Source organism: Callospermophilus lateralis, chromosome 8, assembly GCF_048772815.1.
Source record: "Callospermophilus lateralis isolate mCalLat2 chromosome 8, mCalLat2.hap1, whole genome shotgun sequence".
Taxonomy (NCBI): domain Eukaryota; kingdom Metazoa; phylum Chordata; class Mammalia; order Rodentia; family Sciuridae; genus Callospermophilus; species Callospermophilus lateralis.
The window spans coordinates 29,909,228-29,933,740 of record NC_135312.1 but is presented as its reverse complement, the minus strand read 5'-3'; the positions used below and the strand labels follow the sequence as shown (position 1 = coordinate 29,933,740).

The 24,513-nt window shown below is 41.4% G+C and overlaps 1 protein-coding gene across 5 annotated transcripts in view; it reads right to left on the bottom strand.

Moving 5' to 3' along the window:
- Positions 1-24,513, bottom strand: part of Fam114a1 (family with sequence similarity 114 member A1) — a 60,970-nt gene that overhangs the window by 29,912 nt on the left and 6,545 nt on the right. For 4 of the 5 annotated variants that reach the window (XM_076864231.2, XM_076864229.2, XM_076864230.2 and 1 more), the window contains 4 exons: positions 22,751-23,106; positions 11,789-11,876; positions 697-810; positions 460-566 (listed from right to left, as the gene is read on the bottom strand). In XM_076864231.2, coding sequence (XP_076720346.1) covers positions 460-566; positions 697-810; positions 11,789-11,876; positions 22,751-23,098 — 657 coding nt within the window. In that variant the 5' untranslated portion in view covers positions 23,099-23,106. Of the gene's footprint in view, positions 1-459; positions 567-696; positions 811-11,788; positions 11,877-22,750; positions 23,107-24,513 lie in introns of those variants that run through there. The other variant, XM_076864233.2, reaches the window with a different exon arrangement.

Here is a 24,513-nt window from a genome sequence, read left to right as displayed (position 1 = left end):
ATTCAGAAATATATCTGGGCTATTACTGTTAAAACATAAGACAGTGCAATGTTAATAAGTGGTTCTTTTTTAAAAAAAATTTGAATGGTTTTATGATTTTTTAAAATTGAGGATCAAGAGCAAGAGACCACCCAGGAAAAACATCTGTCCCAGCTCTCAAAGCATCTTTCTCCTCCAACCAGAGGCTGTCCTTGCAGCAGTAGGAAAGGACACTATTCATTCAGATTGAAAAAGGGACCTTCTAAACAGCTCCTTTCTTTCAAACATAAAACTGTATTTCATTTTGCCCTTATTATTGGGATCCAAGGTTACACCTACTCTGCAGCAGGAAGCATAACAAAATCATAATCCAAAGTCACGAGCGCGGCCATCTTTCCTCTGATGTATCTAGGTCACTGGTGAATGGAAATATCAAAAGAAGGGAGACACGGGGAGAAGAGCAAACTGCTGAGGACTCACAGTGCTTTGAACCGCGTTGGTGAGGGCTGACAGCATGCCCCGGGAACCTGACGCCGGGGACGCTGGGGGGTTACCTGCAGGGTCCTGATCTGCGGCCACGTCTGCAACTAAAGAGAAAAAATAAAATCCTGCTAGAGTTCATCTTGCTGATCTGAATTTAGGGAGCTTCTAGTCATGCACATGATATGACAAAGTCCAAAGCCCTCCACCCCATGCCCAGAGTCACACGTCACGCACCTGCAGGGACTCCATTTTCCGTCTCAGGTTGGGCCCCTTCAGAAGATCCAGAATTGACACTGTGAATCCGAAGGGTGGCCCCTGCTTTTTCTTTGACTGCGGTCAAGCCGTGCCCTGTCAGGAAATATAAATATGGTTTGTGCACACATTAGATGCCTGTGGTCTGAAAACCCTTTGGCTGATCTTACAGAGCTGTTTGAAGTTTCCTAGGTATCCATCATGATTGCAACAAAGTGGCCCACAGCAGAGGCTTTGGAATCCCTCCAAAGTAGGTTCCAAAAGGAGCTCAGCCTCCCCACTGCCTGCGTGAGTGACCTCGGAGAAGCTGTCTGTGACTCAGGTTTACTCAGTGGATTGTTGGGAGAAGCAAATGAGATAGTGTATGTGAAGCGCTCTCAGATGCCACATTACTGACTTTGCTTCTCACTCTGGGATTCCAAACTCAAGACCATGCCAATGAATAGTGCGCTACTCTTATCCTTACGGGAGACAAATGTCATTCATTTTTTGATTCCTTGTAGACCCCAACACATTGAGGGTGTTAAATATTGGTTGAACTGAAATCAGCTGAGCCTGAATATGCTCCTTCCAAGTGTCACTGCAAAGGGTCTTGAGCTGACATCCCCAAAAAAGAAAAGCCACATAGGCCACCAAGTGGCTCTGAGAATTTGTCTTAGGTAGCAATGGTCCGAACCAGGCTGAAAGGATGGGTTTTACTCTCCTGGGCAGGGACAATACCTATATTTCTGAAATCCCAGCGCAGCAAGGATTCAATCACTCACTCGTGAATACAGAGATACAGGATGGTTGTCCCATCCACACTGAACAAATTCCAACCCTTGACTTGATAGACGGTCTCATCCCCACTTGCTCTGGAGTGATTTCCCCCCTTGAGGCCCCATCATGAGCTGTGGTGAGCTCCCAAGCCTGGGGAATGAAGAGCCCACTGATGGTCCTACTGGTTGCTTAAGTCCTTAAAGGACAAACAGCACGGCTGTCCCCATCCAGGGCTCACCATCCCCCTTGGCACGCAGGGAGAAAATAAAAGATTTCTCCAGAGACCTCAGCTTGTTGAAACACAAGGCAGCAGCAATGTTCATAAGTGGGAAAGGAGTCCCGAGTGACAGCAGGAGTCGAGAGCAAAACAGAATGACTCAGAACTAGAAAGCACTTAAAATGACGATCTGTCCATTTCCTGGGTAAGAGGATGACATGTATGAGTCCCAAACCCAACGAGTGGTTTTCATCAACTGTAATCTTAACACAAAGAAGGCACTGATATTTACCAAGCATATCCAGTGGAAATCACCTGTCATTATATATTATATAGAACCCTCCCCCCAAATTAAAGAAACTTTGTAACTTTAATTACAAAGAGAAAAAAAAATGTGTCGATATTCACAGGCAGATCATTAGACAGAGTTCCAACTCATTATTGAGTTACTTGAAAAAATAAGCTGCTAAACCTGACTTGGGTTAATTCTAAGCTTCCTATCTATGAATTCCAAGCATTTCAATGGAAACTTTTTGAAGTTTCGGTAACACTCAAGTTGTAGGATATTACTTAATCTAATTCATTTACATACCAGGTCCACGTTCCTTAACATTTAAAAAAAAAAAAACACATATATTTTCCAAAAGGAGAATGTACATCCAAATCTCAACCCACGATTCTCATCTAGATTTCTGAGAATCACAATCAAGGAATAATCGAGTTGGAGGAGGTTGGCCATCTGCTCCCATCTTCTCTGCTTAAGTCAAGCAAGAAAGGTAATGGCACATCCATCCCTGAGACCATTTCAGGTTTAATTAACCTCATATCCCTCATCTTCTCTTTGACCTTCTCCTCTTCTTGCAAGTTAGGGTCATATCTGGTTCTTTCTCCAGGGAAGGGTACCTTCTTCATCTCTGGACACACATGATCACAGATACGTGTGCATAGCTGCCTCTTGAAACAATCACTTTGTCTCTGGAAGGAAATACCGTTTACATGTACATATAAGTGGAATGTGCCTAAAAACAGACATGGAAATGGGCTGCTACTCTATTTTCTGATTCGCCGCTATTTTTAAAAATTTTGTTAGTACAAGTACATCTTTACCGCATTCTACTAGAAATACAAAGTTGAGCTTTATTTTTATTGTAAAAGCTGTAATTTTTTCATAGCTAGGTTTAGACATTTTGCCACACCCTACTTTGAAGAGTGACTTCTAAAACTTTACTTAGTGTGACATCTAGTGCCCAGAGCAAGGAAATAATAATATGGAGTTACTGTCACCTTTCAATTAGGAGTAATTAATTTCCAGAGATGTTCACTGGGTTCTACCAGTAAAAACAATAACAACAGATCTCTGTGTTAATTTCTTCATGTCATCATGAACCCTAAATATTCTAAAAGAAAAAGAAGTCCCTCTAAATTCCATGGCCTAAAGGGGGAATATCCTGAACCCCTTTTCTTATTGCAGTAAAAGGTGAGTACTGCAAAGAATGTGGTAGAAATCATTTTAAAATAAATGTTGCATGATTGGCTGATGTTTAGTTCACCACCTCTGACATGGTGGAAAATAACCCAAGCTTAGGAGTCAGAAGTCTGGTGGAGGAATTCCAGTTCTGAGGTTCACTAGCTAGTTGATGTGGGTGAGCCAGTTAACCAGCGTGTTCTGCATCTTCTCTGATAGGAGACTTGTCACACCTACTTCCCAGGGGTCCAGATCATAGGGGACGAGGCGGGTGAAACCTCTGCAATGGACGTTTATTAAGCGCGTACTATGTTACAGGCACTGGGCTCAATATTTTCAGTACACTAATTATCTCATTTAATCCTCTCAACAACTTTATGAGGAGAGGGATATTATGAAACCCATTCTACACCCAAGAAAACCGAGACCTGGTCAAGGGGAAATCATGTACAAAAGGTCCCAGAGCCAGTCAGTGAGTGACAGGTGCAGGATTCCAACTTGGTCCTTCAGAGTCTAGACCCACATATGTACCCATTATGTCACACTGAGAAGGTTTTAGATGTCATTTATGTTGACCAAATGTCATTTTAGTCTCATTTCCGTACCTCCTTGGAAATCAGATCCTTGGTCAGGAGCTTTTTTCTTTTAAAAAGGGTGTTTTAGGCTAAAACAAACTAGACTTACCGTAGCTTGACCACAGAGCAAGGTGAAGGTCACCTCCATGGGTGTTAACCTGACTCTAACCCATCCCAACCACGCGGTGGGGTGCACAGCTGGATGCTTGAGGATCATTCCTGTGCTGTGCAGACTGGTTCTCAGACACTGCAGTGCAATCTTACAGGTCAGTACAGAAATTTTCTTCTCCAAAAGCATTGTGATCTCAGGAGCCTTCTTCTTGTAAGTTCTACCAAGAACAAACCCCCTTGAAGGGAAAGATGAAAAGCTGACGTAATTGGCTCGTGTGGGAGGTCCTCTCTGGCCACGTGGGTAATGTGGGGGAGCAAGAGCAGTTCTTCCCAGAGGCCAGTGGGTACTTTCCATCGTCTCATCCGCTAAAGGACCCCAAGAAGCAACAGCTAACTCATTAGGAGGATTCTTCTCTTTTAGATGTTTTTTAATACAAATTCTTTTTCTTTCCTTTTTTTTTTATTTTAAAAATGGACATTTTAAAAAGAAACAAACAAAAAAATCCCATGTAATTTCCTTGATATAACTGGTTGAATTTTTGTCCCTAAATATTTTTTGTGGTAAAGTGTACATAACATAAAATGTACCTCTATAACTGCTTCTAAGTGTATAGTTCGATGGTAACAGATATATTGGCAAGGTTAGACAACTCTCACTACCGTCCATCTCCAGAACTCGCCTTATCTTGTGAAACTGAAACTCTATACCTATCAGTGATGCCCATTTCTTCTCTACCATCCCTGGAAACCACCATTCTATTTTGCGTTTCTGATTTTGACTCCTCTAAGTACCTCACATAAGTGGAATCACACAGGATTTGTCTTTTTGTGGCTAGCTTATTTTACCTAGCATACTCTCTGCAAGGTTTATCCATGTTGTAGCATTTGCCAGAATTTTCTTACTTTTTGAGGCTAAATAATATTCCAATTGTATGGATAGACCACACTTTGCTTATATATTCATCTGTCAATGGACACTCGGGTTGCTTCCATGTTTTACCTACTGTGAATAATGTTGCTATGAACACAAGTGTACAAATGTCTCTTTGAGATACTGCTTTTGATTTTCTTGAGTATATAATTGGAAGTGGAATTGCTAGACTATATAGTAATTCTGCTTTTAATTTGTTGAGGAATATACTGTTTCCCACAGCAGCTATGCCATTTTACATTTTTACTAACAGAACACATGGGTTCCGATTATTCCACGTTCTCACCAATACTTATTTCCTATTTTTTTTTTCTTTTTGGTATGGAAACTCATAGCTGTTTTATCTGTTTTTTTTTTTTTTTATAGTAGTCACTGTAACAGGTGTGAGGAGGTATTTCATGGTGTTTTTGATTTCCATTTCCCTGATAATTAGTGATAATGAGTATCTTTTCATGTGCTTATTTTTAAAATAAAAATTCATAAATTTGCAAATGTAAAAATTATAGATACATGGACACGGGGGGCGGACCCAGTCTCTTTCTGTATAGACAGCTTCCAGTGGCATAAGAGGCGACAGGGTCTATGAGTTTATAGGAGACTATGGAAATAATTAAGACCTGAAAAAAATTGTTACTTTAAAACAATGAAAGAAGGTTGCAAGTTAGAAATGGATCAATATTTACTTAATGTCTTCAAAACACAACATTAGGTCAACTGATCAACTACTATTTAAATACATTTGACTCACAAAGTTATGTGCAGGTATATTGATGAGGGGTGTGGGTGCACACTATTGTATTTGCTATGATATAGAGGGACTTCCAAAATGAGGAGTGACTGAAGCTTCTAAAAGACTTGAAGTCAAACTCTTCCTTCTAAAGATAACAACTCTCACTTATTTCTTGTGGCCTCTTTCAAGGAAAAAAAGGCTCTACCGCCACAGGGGTTGGGACCTGCAATAAGTGTGGGAGTCAGCCTGTGCACAGAGCCCTGGCGCTGTGTGCTGCCTGGGACCCTGCTCCTCCTCCCCATGCGGGAGCTTCTCTACTGACAGTCGCCCTCAATGGAACGCCTCCCCGGGGAGTTGCCCTGGCCAGGGAGTTGGTTCTCCTAAAACTGTACTACAATGACCGGTCAGTGGGGCAGTTGGTGATACAAAGACCCGGTCCTGTGCTTCATCGGGGGATGTCTCTGAAGAGTCCTCCCAAACCCAAAGCTCCCCAGGTTGCGGCTTCTGCTTCAAACTGTGCTGCACTTCTGCTTCTCTCTCCATCCAGTTCTGCTTCCTAATCCTTTGCTTCTGGAGCCTTGGCACTGTCACAGTGAGTGGAGTGCATGAAATCTCTGCCTCAGTCCCTCTCTTGGGCATCCAAATTAGAATTATGATCTACCCTATTCTTTTTAATGACTGCATAGTATTCCAACGAATGACTATATCACTTTTTAACTATTCTTTATGGATGAACAAAGAAACAAAAAAAAATCCCATAGTTCTTTCAAGTTTTTCATGGATGGTGAACTCCCTTACCCCTTACAAGTCTTTGTTGAAATACCACCAAACCAACATCTATCCTCACCATCTGCACTCCTAACCTCTCTGATCCGCTTTACTTGTTATATATTTCTATAGACTTACCACCTTCTGGCATTCTATGTAAACTTCCTATTCATTATGTGCACTGTTTATTGTTTATCTCCTTCCACTATCATGGAAGCCCTACTAGGGGAGGGGGCCTTTGTCTCATTCGCTCACTACTTTATCTCAAGTGTCTCTGACAGTGTCTGGCACAGTTAATATTCACTGAGTAGATTCCATTTTGAACACCTTTGTATGTATATGTTAATGAACTTTGCAAAGGATCAACCGTGGGAACGGCTGAGCATTCAAAACTTTATAGGTAATGCTAAGAGGCCCTCTGAAAGTTGCACCCACTTATACTCCCTTTGGGTGAATTGTACAAATCAAGCAATTTAAAAACACTGACTGCATTTCAAACTCCTTTGGCAATGAATTCAAAGTATTTCAAAAAGCTGCAAAGAACAGTTGTTTAGGAAAACAGAGTCAATGCTGCCGTGCTCAATTAAAGCTGTCAAAAGTGCAGCAAGAAGCCAATCAACCTTCTTTTGGAAAAGTCTTCGCTCTCTATTATGATGGTGGGGGTTCAGTCTGTAATCAGATGCTCACATTTCTTTAGGTTCAAGGTTGACAAGAAGTGTAACTGGACTGATAATGGTTGCCTAGCACCCAACAGAAACTCATCCACCCTTGCGCTTTATTTATAGATTGCAAACTCCAAGCATCAATCTGATTACCTTTTCTAGCAACGATCCTTGAGAATTTCCACATCCTCAGCAATGTCACCTTCAAAAATGAATCCATGTGCTATTGATAGTGATTTACACAGGGAAGTGTTCTCACTGTGGTACCATTCTGACAAGTTTGCCATTCTCTGTAATAAACACTGTCATTATTTTTGACAGGGCTGGTAGAAGGGTTTCATTAAAATGTGCAGCAGGAAAAAATTGTGCATCTTGGGAGAGGATGGGAAAAGGGAATCATGGTAATTTTGAGAAAAGTAAATATACAGATCAGATATATTCCATATATACCATCCTGCCAACCCCAGGTACTCTTGCATAAGGTGTTTAGACTCATAAAACCGTCAAAACTAGAATTTCAAATAAACATTTAGGTCTTTGGTTGCATCTGGATCTAAACCGCTCTGCTGTGCGCGGAGGCTTTGCCTTCGCATGCCTGTCGACTTTCATTTTCATTATGGGTCTATTACTCTTAGCTTAGTGATAAATCTTAAGAATGAGTTGAGTCTCTAAGGTGCTTATGGGAAATCATAGTTAGTGGTTGTCACAACATCATTTTGGAATCATCATCAAAATATATTCTTTTTACATTTTTCTATACTTTTGACCTTTCCTATTCTGGTTTCTGACTGGAAAAATAAATATTTTTGTTGCATTTTACAAACTTGTCCAAAGGCACAGGAGACACATGATCAAGCCTTCTTAGAATGGGATGATAGCGTGGCTGCAGAGAAACCATATGCAAGAGTTAAGGCCTCTCTGAAAAGATCTGTTGACTGAGAAATGTTTGATTTCATATACACATCGGGAAGGCCACTTTTTATCATTTCCCCTTAATCTAGGGTCAAAGGGTGAAGTAAAAGATAAGATAAACAAATATAGAGTAGAAAGCTGGATGCTGTGGTATACGCCTGGGACCCCAATGACCAGAGAGGCTGAGGCTGGAGGATAAAAGTTTGAGGCCAGCCTCAGCAACTTAGCAAGACCCTATCTCACAAATAAAACAAAAAAAAGAGCTGGGGACATGGCTTAGTGGAGAGTGCTTGCCTAGAATGTGAGAGGCTCTGGGTTCAATCCCCAGTTCCACAAAAAAAATAAAAATAAAAAATTAAAAAAAAAATTAGAGAAGCAGGTGGCCAATTTTCTGTATTTTTCCACTTGATGAAGTAGTTACAGATGTCAGCTTCTTTCTACACACAGCTGCAGAATATGGAATCAGAATCACTTTCTACAAGTTGGAAAGGGCCTTAGAATTTCTTAAGTTCTCAGACCCACACTTTTCCAAATAAAGAACTTGAGTCTCACGGAGGGTAAGTGCATGGTGTAGCTAAGCAGTGGCAATGTCTTGTGATGACAGGTTAGTGACACTCAGGACCAGGTCTTTGGTACCAGGCTCGTTGCAAGAAAGTGCCACCTTCCAAATCACTCTCCTGCCAACTCTAAACAGTTCCAACTACTGTGACCCCAGTTTTTCAACAATTGTAAGAAGTTTTGTCTTCTGTTTCTAGTGTTCAATGGACAGCTCTGTGTTTTGTTAAGGACTATGTGTTTTGCACTCCTGTCTGCAACTGGAGTACCCTGGGGGTAACATGAGGTTTCTGAGTGGAAATCAATTGCAATTGAACATGTGGTTATTTTCTTTCTTTGCTTTCCACAGGCAATTTACAAACCTTCAAGAGCTTGTCTACTGCTGTGAGTGCTCTGTTTTCCAATAAGTTTCTTTGCCTTATGATAATAAACTGTTAATGCTGCAAAGCCCTGGGATTGATATGATGTCTGTATGTAATGGAAGCTGTTTCTTTCTCAGTCCCAAGGTAGGAGCTCAGTACAGGCCATATAGTCCAGGAAGGCACACAGATCTTTTTTTTTTTTTTTTTTTTTTAGTGGTACTGGGGATTGAACCCAGAGCCTCGTGCATGATAGGCAAGTGCTCTGCCATTGAGCTACATTCCCGGTCCTTTTAAAATGTTACTTTGAGATAGGATCTGTCTAAATTGGTGGCCTTGAATGGTGATCCTCCTGCCTCAGCCCTTCTGAGTACCTGGGATTACAGGCATGCACCACTGTGCCCAGCTCACCATAATTTTTGCTTGTTTGTTTTGGGGCACTAGGGATTGAACCCAGAGGTGCTCTCTACCCCTGAGCTACATGCTCAGCCTCCTTTTTTAAGCAGTAGAGTCAGCATCATCTACTGGTTGCATTTGGAACCAGGTAAAAAATACCCAGAGGCCTTGGAGCACAGTCTACTAAAACCCAGGTTGATGTGCCAAAGTCAGTTTACAATAACACACCTAAGAAGATGCTGGATAATAAATCCAATCAGAAAGTTATCTATTGGCAGGTGAAAAACCTCTTTTATTTATTTTTTCAGTGCCGGGGACTGAATCCAGAGCCTGTGCACACTGGCAAGTACTCTACCGCTCAGCTACATCCCCAGCCTCGATGGAAAGCCTTATAAAGTCCAGAAAAGCCCATTGTCAAATGGTTGGATAGACCCACTGGCTAATGAGAAGCAATGGCAGGCAGCTGGCCAGGCCAGCCATTGGTGGAGCAGTTATAGGCAGGTGCACTTTTTTGGGGGGCTCAGTGTAGGGCGGGTACCAGGGATTGAGCTCAGGGGCACTTGACCACTGAGCCACATCCCCAGCCCTATTTTGTATTTTTTTAAGAGACAGGATCTCACTGAGTTGCTTAGCACCCTGATTTTGCTGAGGCTGGCTTTGAACTCATGATCCTCCTGCCTCAGCCTCCTGAGATGGGATGGACTCACACTTTTCCAAATAAAGAACTTGAGGTTAAGTGCATGGGGTAGCTAGGCAGTGGCAATCTGCTGTAATGACAAGTGAGTAGCACTCAGGACCAGGTCTTTGGTACTGTGCTCATTGCAAGAAAGTGCCACTTTCCAAATCACTCTCCTGCCAACTCTAAACAGTTCCAACTACTGTGACCCCAAGATTATAGGTGTGCACCACCATGCCCAGGTAGGTGCACCTTTAACGATGCACAAAAAGCACTTGCAACTGTGACCCACAGGACAGATGATTACTTGGTGTGGAATAAACTTGTACTTAAATTAAAAAAATGTTTTTTTAGTTGTAGACAGACACAATACCTTTTATTTTATTTATTTCTGTGTGGTGCTGAGGATCAAATCCAGGGCCTCCACACATGCTAGGGAAGTGCTCTACCGCTGGGCCACCACCCCAGCCCTGGATTTAAAATTTTAATGAGAAAGTAAATCCTTCACCTCTAACAGAACCTTGTGAAGCACCAAATTCACTGTCAGTGGTTTGGAACTTTAATATAATTGGGAACAGCCAGGACATTTTATTTTATGATATAAACCATGAAGACAGCTCTATTATGTTGGAGACCACATTATTTTTTTCCCATGACTTATTCCAATTTTAAAGAAACTTTCAGATTCTCCATTTTTACTTCTTGGCTCAGACAGCAAGCCACTCACGAGACCATCGGAAGGCCACGAGAAGCTCACACATTTTTCCAAGAAAGAAAGATGCCTGCAGGTGCTCACCTCACCCTGTGAGTACCCAGAAAGCCAAACAGGCTCCTTCACTTCAGTTTGGTTCACTCTGTCATCAGCCTAGGTGGCTTCCAGGCCATCCCTGACCCCTTCTTCCATTAGCAATAGGGAAAATCTGCTCCCCAGGATCTCACCAGAGACTGACAGTATTTGGCCTCTAGCTATTTCTTGCTGGATCCCTTCTGAGAAAACCAACACTCGATGGAGATGGAATTAGGGGAAAGCAATCTCTCTGGCCCTCCAGGCAGTCTAAGGTCCATGAAGTTAGAGATCAGGCCCCTAAGCTCTTTGTGGCCATGGTCCACTGAGGTGAGGACCATGAAGTCCTTGAGGGACACCTCAAGGTCTTCCCACCCCTTCTGGATTTAGAAGCAACAATGACTGATCCAATCCCTGGTGCACAAGCTCCTCATGGCCCTGAGCTGAAGCCACGTGAGCCATGGCTTCCCCGCCCTTCTCCTTATCCTCCACCTTCAAAAATGGCTGCCTTTGCTGAGGATCTCTTAACCAACCTGCTCTGGTAAAGACACTTTCTTTTGTATAAGAACAAACATGGGAAGTATCTTTAAAAACTTAAAACCAATAAAATAGATTTATTTAGATAAACTAAATTTTATCATTCAATGAGAAATAAATAAATAATACACACACACACACACACACACACACACACACACACACACCAGGAAGCCAGAGTTAATAGCAGTGCTCTATTATAGTAACTCTAGTCTTTATCACATATATTCTTCCTATCTTCATATTTTGTTCTATTTATATTTTAATGTGCAGATGATTAAATGCTTTCTATCAAGATACCTCAAATTTGTTGAAGGAGTAGGTGAAGTTGTACACTTAAAAAAAGTCAAGGGATGAAAAAAAAAGATTGAAGAATGTATTATAAAAATTCAAATCTTAACATTTTTAGAGACATTTAAGAGTGGTTAAAAGCCATACTACATGGTTTTCAAATCCCAACCCACACATTCTTGTCTTTGGTGTTAATTTGCTTGGTGACTCAGTTTCTTATTTGTAAAATGGAGAAAATAAGGGCATCTCATGGGTTAATATTAAACTCCATCAATATACGTTACAATCAAAATATCACACCCTATTAGGCTTCTGAACTTTATTCCAAAGCAACATGACTGCTCACCTACTGTGGCAGACGCGGATGAGAGCAGAGACTTGCCCCAGGAGCCCCAGCCTGCCCATCCTCTTCCCTGAGGAGCGGAATCCACAGCCTGCAGAGAAACAGATCAGCAGCAGGTCAGCAATTCAGCTTATCCCTAAATGGAAAAAATGCCCATTGGTATAAAACAAAGGGAAGGTTTAAGAAAAACCACCACCTGTCGTATCGCACTAGCTTATGGTTCATATGGGTCATAAAAAAATATCTCGACCCACACTGCAGTGTGTACTTTGAAACCAAATTGGTTAGTGAAGGTGTGGGTTTCTGAAGCCTTGGTCTGAAGTGAAGTAAGCCTCAGTTCTCCCATTATTGGGAAGTCAGGGACAAGAGCTGGGTCCAAAAAAAAAAGATACAACACATTAGAGCCCCAGAGTGATTTGAAAACATTCAAAAGAAACTTGACCCAGGCAGATAAACAAATGTGGTCTTCAAGGTAAGGTGAACCTTCAAACCTCTGGGATGGCAGATGGGATTCTTGGCATGGACCATGGACAAAGTGTCTAAAAGGTACCAATAAGCCTGGAGGTGGGTGGCAGCAACAGCAAGCTTTGTGAGGGAGACACCTTTCTATCTGACCCCTGTAAGTGCATCTCTCACGCACAGGGGAAGACGATCTCTGGCCTCAGTGGATTCAAATTCTTTTGCCTCAGTTTTTAGAGTTGGGACTGGAGATTATGGTTCAGCATGAGCTGTTTGCATGAATAGATAATGAAAACTCAGGCTATGCAGGTTGACCCTCTTCTACTCTCTGTGCTTACTAAGAACTAAGCGAAAACAGAGTGAGCAGAATGATGGAGATATGCTCAGAGATCTGCTTGGAATTCTAGTAGCTTCTCAGCTCCTGGTTTCCAACCCTCTTGAGACCTGCTCCATTTCTGTCTTTGGGTTCTACGAGATGCCCTTTTTAAAATTTTTTGCTTTTTTTAAAAAAAAATATTTTGTTCACTGATATCCCCAGGGCCTAGGAGAGTCCCTAGAATATAATACGTGCTTAATTAATAAATATTGGATAAGTAACTGAGGTTTCTGCTACTTGCAACCAATGAGTCCTGACTCAGTAGAGCTACAGCTTTCTCTTACCTGCTGGGAACATACTCTAAGAAACAAGGCAGGAATAAATACATTAGGAGTTAGCCAGATGAGAATCACAGCCTTTTCACTTGGAAAAAAAAAAAAAATGAAGCTGCACATTTGAAAAATACCTGCACAGCTTGTGGATTCTGCAGCTCTGACCCAAGGCTGGTTATCAGTCATCCCAACGCCCTTTCCCCGGGCTGTCTCCACCCTGGCAGTTAGGGGTGGTCCCAGGAAACAGTTTTCAAGCAATGAAACGTATACATGAGAATGTTTCTGCTTTCACGATGACTCATACAGCTATGGCTAGCGCCAACTCTTCCCCCCTCCCTCCTTCTTGCCCTAGATGGGGATACGATGATTGAAACTGAGCGGTCATTAGGGAAAGGCCAAGGAACCACAGAGTCACTGGTCCTGGCCCTGCTAAAGCACTTAGCCGACATGAGCAGCTAGCTACCTAGCTCCATTCTTCCTATTAAATGAGAAAAAATAAATTGCTATTTAGTACACCAATATATTTTGGGTTTTAGTTACTTGCACCCAAAGGTGTTAGAAAATATCAAACACCATCCATCATCATTTTCTCTTGACCAGAGCACTGGTCAAGAGAAAAGGTCATGAAATTAAATTGCCTGGGTTTGGGTCCAAACACTGCCATTTGGGGCAACAAGTTACTCAAGTTCCTGTTAGACCTTCTTTCTTCCTTATTACAAAATGAGAGATATGGCAGTATTAGAACTATAAGAACCAATAACCTCATAAGCCTTGTGACGATTAAAAGAAATAATTCAGGGGCTGGGATTGTGGCTCAGAGGGAGAGCGCTTGCCTTGCACGTGTGAGGCAGTAGGTTCGATCCTCACCACCACATAAAAATAAAACAAAGATATTATATCCACCTATAAATAAAAAATAAATATTTTTAAAAACAAGAAATAATTCATATGAAGTTGTGGGCACAGCGTCTGGCATATAATAAATATTCCATAAATTGTTAGCCGGTAATAATAATAAGAAACTGCATTTTTAAAACTGTGAAGCAAAAAGCTTTAAAAGTTGGCTTTTATTTTTTGTTCAGTCTACAAAGAGCAGCCTGTTAACATGAATGGAAATACTCCTGATTATCTGCTTTCATTTTTGGTGTCTACATTGATTTACTTCACTTTGGCAATGGAACCCAGTGACAATTTTATACCATCATGAAGACAGATGTAAGTTGATGATTAATATCACTCTTTCATAGGACAAATCACTACCGAGGAGCAGGAAGAGTTAATACACTTAGGGGTGACAGCTTCTGACTCAAATTTACAATATTTAATAAGTTCTGACAGCTGGTAATTGACTAGCAAATGGAAATAAATGTTAAATGAGTCTAGAAATTTTTTGCTATATAATAAGTGACTACTTCAATTGCCTTATTAATAAAGTCCTCTGACATTGAGTTGGGACTTTTTTTTTTTAAGACAGGATTTTGCCAAGTTACCCAGGCTGGCCTGAAACTCATGATCTTCCTGCCTCAGCCACCCAAATAGCTGGGATTAGAGACATGTGCCACTGCACTGGCTTGAGTTGGGACTTCTTATCAGCTACAAAGAATATTTGTTCTCAACGGCAAATGCTCACATGACTAAATGTGCACATTTAATGTAAAATATATATATACCAAATGTTAAACATTCATTATAAATTATCTCATCGTGAATATTGACTCCACTTCAAATGGCCTTGATGTCACATACAGGAAACTACGAAATATGCAGCACAGATTAACTCAGATCTTCATTATCAAATCTAGTTATTTTAAAGCTTTTTTTCTCACCCTTCTCCCCCCTGCCCCGTGCAATTTTCACCTCCTTTAACAGACAACTTCATGTCTTAAGTCACAGGGAAAATAAACGAGAAGTCTCTGCCCCCTCCCCATGAACTTTCAGAATGTCCTCATACTGTAACAGCAAATTGACATGGATTGATGAAGGATGTCCAATACTCAACTAAAGATCATTTAAACGTCTATAACCACTGTGTGCCCTAAAAATATAAAAAAGTGCAGAATTTCATCAAGTTCAAAGTGCTTTAAATAGAAAAAAAAATACTTACCTATCTAGTATCCCATTTAAAGGTCTATCATACATTCATTGGGGCTAGGGGTCTAGCTCAGTGGTAGAATGCTTAGTTAGCATGCATGAGGTTTGATGCCCAACAAAAATAATAAAATTTATTTTAGGCCATTAAGTTCAAAGGTATCATTAGAAAAATTTATAAACCTCCAGATTCTATCCAATACAAAGGTCTTTAACCTTTATATGGCAAGTATATGTGTTAAAGATCAAAGATCAATATAATTATCCTATTTCCTTGAGAAGATGAGAAATTAGATCCTGAGGCTATCTTATGTCCAATGATGTGGGCCATAGGATCTATGCAACCAAATCCTTTTTAAGTTTTGTAATTCATGACATAGCCACTCTAAAGGGGGACTCAGTAGGTCAGTAGAAGGGTGTCAATTGCTCAGGACATCTGCAGCTTTGTCAAAATATCTGCTGACAATGAACTCAGTTATTTCCAAGTCATTTTCTTCCGTGGTGAGTGCACCTCATTCAACTCTGGGAAGATTTAAAAATTATATGTAGAAAGGTTTAAAGCATCAAAGACAGGCTATTAATATTTGTGTGTACGCTTGGTCTTTTCTGTCCTACTAAAATTTATGAAATTTGACCCATTTGCCACTTTTTGAAATCCAATTTAAAAGGAACAAATTATTAGACTTCTGATGTTCAGCTGAAATCTTCCTCAGTGTATGCACACCATTATAACATTTGAGAGGTCTTTAAAATCCACTCTATAAATTGAATAGCTTTATAACAATTATTAAGTACTCAGTAAGGCTTTGTATCAGTAGATAAATGAGGTACTTAAAGAGGAAATAAAATACATCCATCACACTTTTAAATGCTGTTTAAAATACTGAAACTTGTTTAAGATGGTAGAAAGGACCAAACATTTCAGAAACCCCTTGAAAGTGACTGTTCAATTTTGATAGACTTCTAAACAGAAAAGGATCTATGAGACAAACATGGAGCCTAAGGAAGAATAAGGCTTAATGGATTTGCAATCTTAATAATCAAACACTAATTGTTTAAACCAAATTAAACAGCTAATTAGTTCCTTTTATGCACAAAACATACACACTGGCCTATAACCCTCAAACCCTGTCTAAATATACCCTTCTGTTAATTGGGGACGATGCTTTCCTCTTAGGTACCACTCGCACCCCTCAACTCCCCTGGGTGTGTGCAGATTGGTTATCCCTTCTTCTGGCTTCTCAACCTTTCCTTCTACTGGATACTTCCAACATTTAATCATGCACATGATTTATCTGTCTCCACACCAACAAATGAAAATCACAACAAGGAGAAAGTGATTCTTTCAAACTTATCTGGTTTCTGTTCTATAGATTTCTTCTTCACCTCTTAAAAAAAAAAAGTGTCTGCTTTCTGTATCCACTCCCCTCTTCACTCTTCATCTTACCCAGCATGACTCTCACTGCCACTATTTTATGAGGCCATTCTCATCAAGCTCACAGTGACTTCCTTGTTGTCAAAACCATGGACTCATTTTAGTCTTTTTATTACTTGATCTCTCAATAGCATTTGAAGTTTAACCACTTTTATACCTTTACAGTATTCTATTATCATGGCATCTTTATTAGTTCATTTTCCATTACTAAAACAAAATACAAGAGGCAAGCTGTTTTATCAGGAAAACATGTTCATTTAGCTCACAGTCCTAGAGGTTCAAGGCCAAGGTGAGGCGCTGGCATGGCTTGGGTGTGGACTTCGTGGCAAATGGTGTCCCAGTGGTGGGAGTGCATGTGGAAGAGAGCAAATCTCAAAACAGGAATCAGAGAGCAATTCAGGGATCAGCATTGGGCTTAACAGCTCACTCTCATGAGAGCTTCTAGGCAGCTCTCCCAATGACCTAAGGACTTCTCACTAGGCCCCACCTCCCAAACAGCCTACCCCTAAACAGTCTCCATCCTGAGAACCAATGGATTCTCAGTTGTTTATTTTAAAATTTTTCTACATGCATCCTGTGATATTATGGGTGCTTCTTAGATTACACTACAGTCCACGGGCTGACAACTCTCCAATAAAGCACGCACAGTCCAGGAAGGTCAGCGGCATTCTAATCAGGAATGCCACACTCCAGAGGCAGCTATAATGAGCAATTCTATTATCTGTCCCTCTGTGAACACCTGATGCTATGCTAATTAGCATACTGATTTGCAGAAATGGATTTTAATTGGTAAACATGTGAATATTTTAACTAACCATCTGAACACCTGAATGGCGATCTGGATGGCGAAAATCAAAGGTAGTCAAGATTTGTAGATGGGCATATATATTTAAGGGGTTCTTCCTCTCTTTACATGAATAAGGTATAAGAAGGGATTGTGCCCTGTATAAATGGTCCTCCACCTAATTTTGAACTTCAGGGAATTTTCTTCGCTTAATGCCAAGTTTCTTCCCAGGGCAGAAGCCCCACCTCTGAAATCCAGATGGGGCCTTTCCCTCAAGGTAAGAGCATCAAAAGAGGCAGCACAATAGGGTGTTCAAACCTATACAAAAAACAGGGCTCATGAACTATTTTTAACCCTCTTGTTAATGTTTTATTTAAAAACAACAGAGTGGTATAATATGATTTGAGACTTGATTTCACTTACAGAGTATGGTGGTGAGATTGTAGAGGGAACAGGTAACTCTCACCATATCAACTTCTTCTCTGGCTACCTCAAAATCATCATTGCCACCATCACTACCTCTATCCCCGTATTCCATCTATAAGCTGTGCATGACCAAATCAGCTTAGAGACAGGAGCTTTCCAGCGTTGAGTCCTTGACCTTTGTTCTTCACACACACACACACACACACACACACACACACACACACAAAACACATGGGCAATCTCACCCATTTTCATTACTTAAATAACCATTCAGGTGCTGAGAGCCTACAAGGCACCTGTTTCTCCACAGACCATTATAATCAACTGCCTACAAAGAGCTTCCCTGGTGTGTTCAATACGGAACTCAACATCTTCTCAATTCCTCCACATCCCCCAGTGAGTTCTTCTGTGTCCTAGAATTAGTGATTCCCAAACACTGGTCCACAGACTGACTGCAAGAGTATCATCTGGGACAACTCATTAAAAATAGACCCTTACCTTCCACTGGACCTTTTGAATACGATGTCTTAGGCTAAAGCCCAGGAATCTGAATTTTTGACAAGCATCTCAGGTGATTCTAATAGGCTCCCAGATTTGGGAAGCACTGCTCTTTATGGCCAAATGGCACCACCAGGTTGAAGCCCCAAACTGGGTGTCATCATATACAGCAGGTCTAAAAGGGGAAATACTCAAAGAGAAGTGGAGCATCCAGTTTAGAATGCAAAAATCTGCCACCAGCATGTCTAGGCCATGTTCCCTCCCCTTTGTCTCCTTTGATAGCAATTTTATGGCTCTTCAATGTTTGGCTTTTCCTTTGCTAGGAAGAGAACCATCTATGGGGTACTCCACAGTCTCAAATTTTCCTTTGAGTGGACTTGTAGTGGTAACACTGGGATTTTTTTAATCTTCTCCATAACTGGTCTTTTGCATTGGTGTGAGACTTCTAAAGGTTCATAATAAAGCCCCACAAGACCCCTGGGAACAAATATTACTACCAATCAGTCTCCAGAACAAACCTCTCTGTTGAGGTTGAAGACCTGCCTGACCTCTGGAGACTAATTTATGTGCTCCATCAAGGGTGCCCCTCATGCCATAGGACAGGATATAATTGCTTTTGTATGATGTTTCTCTCCAGCTAGATTTTAGGCCTCCTGAACTTGGCTGTACCACCCAGATTCCTGGATGGAAAGCATGGTGTCACGGATCTGGTAGATCATAGAGAATCTGCTTCGACCTCTGATGTTCAAGCCAGGATGGGGATTCTTTCTCATGAATGTTTTCAAGTGGATTCCTGCAGAAAGGCTCAATTCCATCAGAAAGGAGTAGGAAGAAACGGCGTCCCAAAGGATGGTTTAATTGCCTCGTGTGATCCTTCAGAGCAGGATTCCAGCCTCGCTGGTAGGCTCCTGGCCTTCCCTCTTCTTTGGCCTCACCCTGATGGCATTACCATGTGGGCCAAGAGATAGCCTCCACCCTGGGCCAGTTAAAGGTAAGCCTGATGGCTTGGATATTAAGGGTACCCAGAGCCAAAGTCTATGCAGACACAAATCAGTTATAGAAATACACACATTTATGCAAACTATCACAAAATCTAATGTATTCTAGAAGATACTGGTGCATACTACCTCAAAGGCTATTTTTTTTTTTTAAACAAAAACCTCCCTGATAGCATTTCAAGGACTTTGGACAGATTTTTTTCCCCCTGGAACTGGGGATTGAACACAGGACCTCATGCGCGCTAGGCAAGTGCTCTACCACTGAGCTTCACCCCAGCCCTTCAAGGACTTTGAGAAGATGAGCATTTCTCATTATGAAGCATCACAAAGCATCTGGATGGAAGTACAAACACTGGCCACAGAGTTTCACTAAGGTTTTTTAAACCCAAAGTAGGCATTTCCCTATTGAAACCTTTAGAAAGGGGTAATGAGATTTTTATCAGGTTGAGTTATACCTGGGATCAAATAAGCTTTTGAGCTTGACTCTTTTCCTATAGAGTCTGCCATTTCTTGGTAACCCATGTTCAAGATCCAAGTAACCAACTCATAAGCAAACTTCTGAGTCAAGGACTTTCTTTTTTTAAGTTGTAAAATGCTTTCTCCTCTGGATATTTTCACCTTTGCAATAAGATTTCTTATAAGTTTCCAACAAAGAGCAAACAGAATAAATGAACAATATTTGAAGACTGTGCACAAAATTGACTTCTAATAATTTCAGATGAGTAACTCAGGATAAGAATATACTTTTCTGGTAATTCTTTAAAAGAGACTAAATTTGCATCTACATAGAAGGATTTAAGTAGGACCTGGTAAAAAGGATACCCTCTACCCTCAAGGTTCTCAAGTTCAGCCAGATCAGCTTTCTGCCCTTCTTAGAAGGGACAAGCTCCTGGGCATTTATTTCCCCAGGTGTCTCTCCCAGGCCTTCAGGCTGTCTGAGCTCCTGATGTAATATCCCACACACACATGCAGACCCCCAGCAACTTAGTGAAACCTCTGTGGCCAGTGTTTGTACTTCCATCCAGGTACTTTGTGATGCTTCAAATGAGGAAATGCTCGTCTTCCCAAAGTCCTTGAAGGGCTGGGGTGAAGCTCAGTAATGGAGCACTTGCCTAGCATGCATGAGAGCCTGTGTTCAATCTCCAGTCCCCGGGTGTGTGTGTGTGTGTGGGTGTGTGTGTGTGTGGGTGTGTGTGTGTGGGTGTGTGTGAAATAACCTGTCCAAAGTCCTTGAAATGCTATCAGGGTGGTGCAGGGGCGGGGGAGCTATCTGTTGCCAAGAGGCTGTACTTCTGTAGCATCAAGGAGGTTTATAAGGTATTTTCAAAGTAGCATTCATTTGTGCAAACAATTTAAGAAGGCAGATGTGGCAGGAGTATATTGAATTTTCATTGTGCTCTCTTAATTTACAATCCTATTATAATTATTAGAAATGTGAAATTGGAATGTATGATTTATCCATCAGCAGCATATGGGTTTTGAATTAGCAGAGAGCTTACGTGGTTCCTTTAAGTCATCTCAGATCAGAATAGTGCGGCTCAGTTATATTTTATTACTGAAGCAATATATTTATTAGCAATAATACTTACAATAAAAATCAGGAACTATAGTTCCCTGTAATAGAAAGACAGCTCAGAGACAAAACAGTTCCTAGAACTGAGAAGACCCAACTCAAATCCCCACTCTTCCTACCTCTCCTCTATTCTGGGCAGATGGGCATAATCCCCTGGTCTAACTCTCAAAATTACTAAGCCTGAAGCTTAGGAATGTCCCACTCTGATTTCCCTTAGGTTTTGTGGCTGCTGTTCCTGTTTTTTTTTTTTCGATATTAATATATGAAAGTTGGGCATGGTGGTACATGGTTGTAATCCTAGTGAACTAAGAGGCTGAGACAGGAGGATTGCAAGTTTGAGGTCAGCCTCAGCAGCTTAGTGAGACCTCCAGCAATTTAGTGTCTCAAAAATTAAAAAGGGTTGGCGATAGAGCTCACTGGGAGAGTATCCCTGGGTTCAATCCCCAGGATTGCAAAAAAAAAAAAAAAAAAAAAGAAAGAGAAAAAAAAAATAACCTAGTAGCCAAAAGAATAAATGCAGTGCTGGGGCTTGAACTAAAGTCTTGTCTAAATAAGACAAACATTGATCTTACACACCCAGCCCTCTCCAAATGTTTTTCTGGAGGGGAGGGAAGGCGGTACCAGGATCCCTATAACATGTCCCCTATGACATACCATGTAGTTACTTTGGGGTGACCTAAGGTGCACACTTCAGGGTGAGCAGGGCTAGTGGAGAACAGATCCTGATCCTCTTCTGCACCATCATGTAGAAGGCCATCTATCCTGCACAGGATAGAAGACACTGGCCACAGAGGTTTCACTAAATTTTTTTAAACCCAAAGTAGGCATTTCCCTACTGAAATGTTTAAAAAGGGGTAATGAGATTTTTATCAGATTGAGTTACACCTAGAATCACATAAGCTCATCTCCTCCTGGCTGAGCACCTGCTGCCCCATCCCTCCCTTTGTTCCTAGAGGGGAGGAACCAGGAAAACCCAGCTTGTGTGGTCCTGTGGTTTGGCACAGAGTGCCAACAAGGAAATGCTGGCCGATCTTATCCTCCAGAGGGACAGATGCAGGCACTGAAGGGAATGGGTGAGAGGTGGCTCTACGGCTGGTCCCCCGGAGGTGGTATGTGATGACAGTGATCTGAATGTGACAATTTCCGTGGTGGATGTATAACTATGCAGAATGTAAGTGGCCTTATGGAAACACTGACTTGTTTAGGGTAGAATCTGGCTCCTTAGTCACCTGGAGTCATTAAGTCTGATATTATGATATTCTCTGTTTACTCCAGAGTGGCCCAGGACAAGCTGCTTAATGTCTCTGAGCCTGGGTACCTCATCTGCAAATTGGAGTTCATAAGCTCTGAATTATTGTATGGAGTGAATTACATGACACATAGGTGGCCGGTGGAGTGCCTGGCACAGGCTCTCTCCAACAATTGGTGGCTACTATTTACAACAGAATTGGCAAAATGTAGATATGAGGGCAACAAATTTTTCTTACATGTCTTATCTTGCTACACAACACATTTTTGATGATAGAGGTGATGTCAAACCATATTCTGAGTCATCAATTCCCACCTGCAGAGCTTGACCCAAAGTTCTGCACATGGTATGTGCCATGAATTGAATATGGCTTGTTCCCTCTGAAACTCTTATTGAAATTGAATCTTCATTAAGACATATTAAGAGTTGGGACCAGAAGGGACCTTTAAGAGGTGATTGGGTCTTTGCCTTCGTGAAAGGATTAACTCATTCCTGTGATTAATGGATTCACGGGTTAATGGGTCATCTTGAGAGTAGATCTGCTATCACAGTCAGTTTGGCTAGGTCTCCTGTGCACTCTCTTTCTCTGGCCATCTGATCCCTTAGCTACCTTGGAACCCTGCCAGCAAGAAGACCATCAGCAGATGCAGCCCCTTGACCTTGGACCAGAACTCTGAGTCAAAATAAACCTTCTTTCTATATAACCTCCCAAGTCTGTGGGATGGTTTTGGTAGCAACAGGAAATGGACTAAGATAATAGGTGTCGGGAAGAACTTAAGTTGAAATGGCCTGAATGAGCACTCTTACCGGATCATTCGGTTCTTTCAGGGGTATTTCAGACCCAGGTTCTCCCTCAAGGCTGACAGAATCGACGCACTCTGCTAGTGTGTCCTCGGTCACTTCTCCATTGAGGGGGGTCTCCGTGGTACCTGCATCTTTGGGCTGTTGTGGGTGCCCAGCAGCAGCAGTCTCTGTGCCCTGATGAGCTGCATCCTCACACACGTCTCCTCTGGGCTCCCCTGGTGCCAGCTTGTTTGAGACTGTAGCTGAGTCACTGTGCACTTCCGCATCCTCAGGTAAAGAATCACTACTGGAAACCTTCGTAATGTCTTCTCTGTCTGAAGTGGCTACGGTGTCACTGGCATCATCAGACATTTTAATATCTGTCGACACAAATACCAACAAACATTTTATGCTTTGATCTGAATTGTTCAGCTTTCCTCCAAAGCCCTGAATAACCCAATTAAATCTGGGGTAAAGTTTTTTCTACTGATAAATGGCTTTATGTAATCTTGTAGCAAGCTGACGACACCCAGCTCCTAATCCCTGAACCTGTGCATGTTGCCTTACATGGTAAAAGGAATCTGCAGATGTAATTAGTTAAGGATCATGAGATGGGGAGATCATCTTGGTTTACCAGAATGGGCCCTAAGTGTTGCCACAAATGTCCTCATCATAGGGAGGCTGGACTACAAAGAGAAGGGGCAATGACAGGAGCAGAGATTCAAGTGATGCATTTTGAAAATGAAGGAAGGAGCCACACACCAAGCAACAAGGGAAGCCACTAGAAGCTGAAGAAGACAAGGAAGCCATTCTTCCCTCCATGACTCCATGGGACCAGCCCTGCAGGCACCATGACTTGAGCCAGAAGAAACTAATTTCAGACTTCTGACCTCTAGAACAGCAAGAGAACAAACCTGTGTTGGTATAAGCCACTAAATTTGTTGCAATTTGATACAGCAGCAATAGAAAACTAATATATAGCCTTATCTTTAAACCTTTAAGGATTTCTTACTTGGCATGAAGAGATAAGCACATGGAAACTAAGCATATTATGCATAAAATTATTTGTTTAATCTGATTTGGTAGAGAACAATGAGAGCAGCATAGAAAATATTTGGGAACTTATAAAAATATATTTGTCATATAGCTTTGCAATGTCATCAGAGATTAACAAGAAAGAGACATACATACACATAAATGTACACTGTTGGGGCCATTGTTGGGGAAGGTTTGGACTCTCATTGGACAGTAGTTCAGTCAGGGAAACACAAGGATGAAGGGGAAAGGGATTTGAGATATGAAGTCAAATAAGGAAAGCAGGCTATCTGTGGAGAGCTCTTTTGGAAAGTTTTGAATTCGTGTAGGATGGTAGGACTCTCCTCTTATCCCTACTAAGAAAGTTCATGTAGAACTTTCCATGACAACATGATTACTTTGTGCATGCACTGTCCAATGTGGCAATTAACAAGAGGCTACTGAGCACTTGAAATGTGGCTAGTGCAGTGGAGGAGCTAGAATTTTAATTTCATTTAATTTTTCAATCATTGAACTTTAAATTTACATAGGCACACGCAGCTACTTTCTAGGGTAGCGTAGCTTGAGAAGGTTGGTGCAGGACCATCATTTGCTTAGGCAAGAATAAAGACATGGTGTTTTTATTGCATTAGAAGCCAATCTCAGGCAAATCATTGGGTGTTTTTGTTGACTTCAGTGTTTACCAACTGGTCAGATCTCAAGTGGCTACTAAACTAACACATGTGAGACGCCATATAACTAACTGACCACAT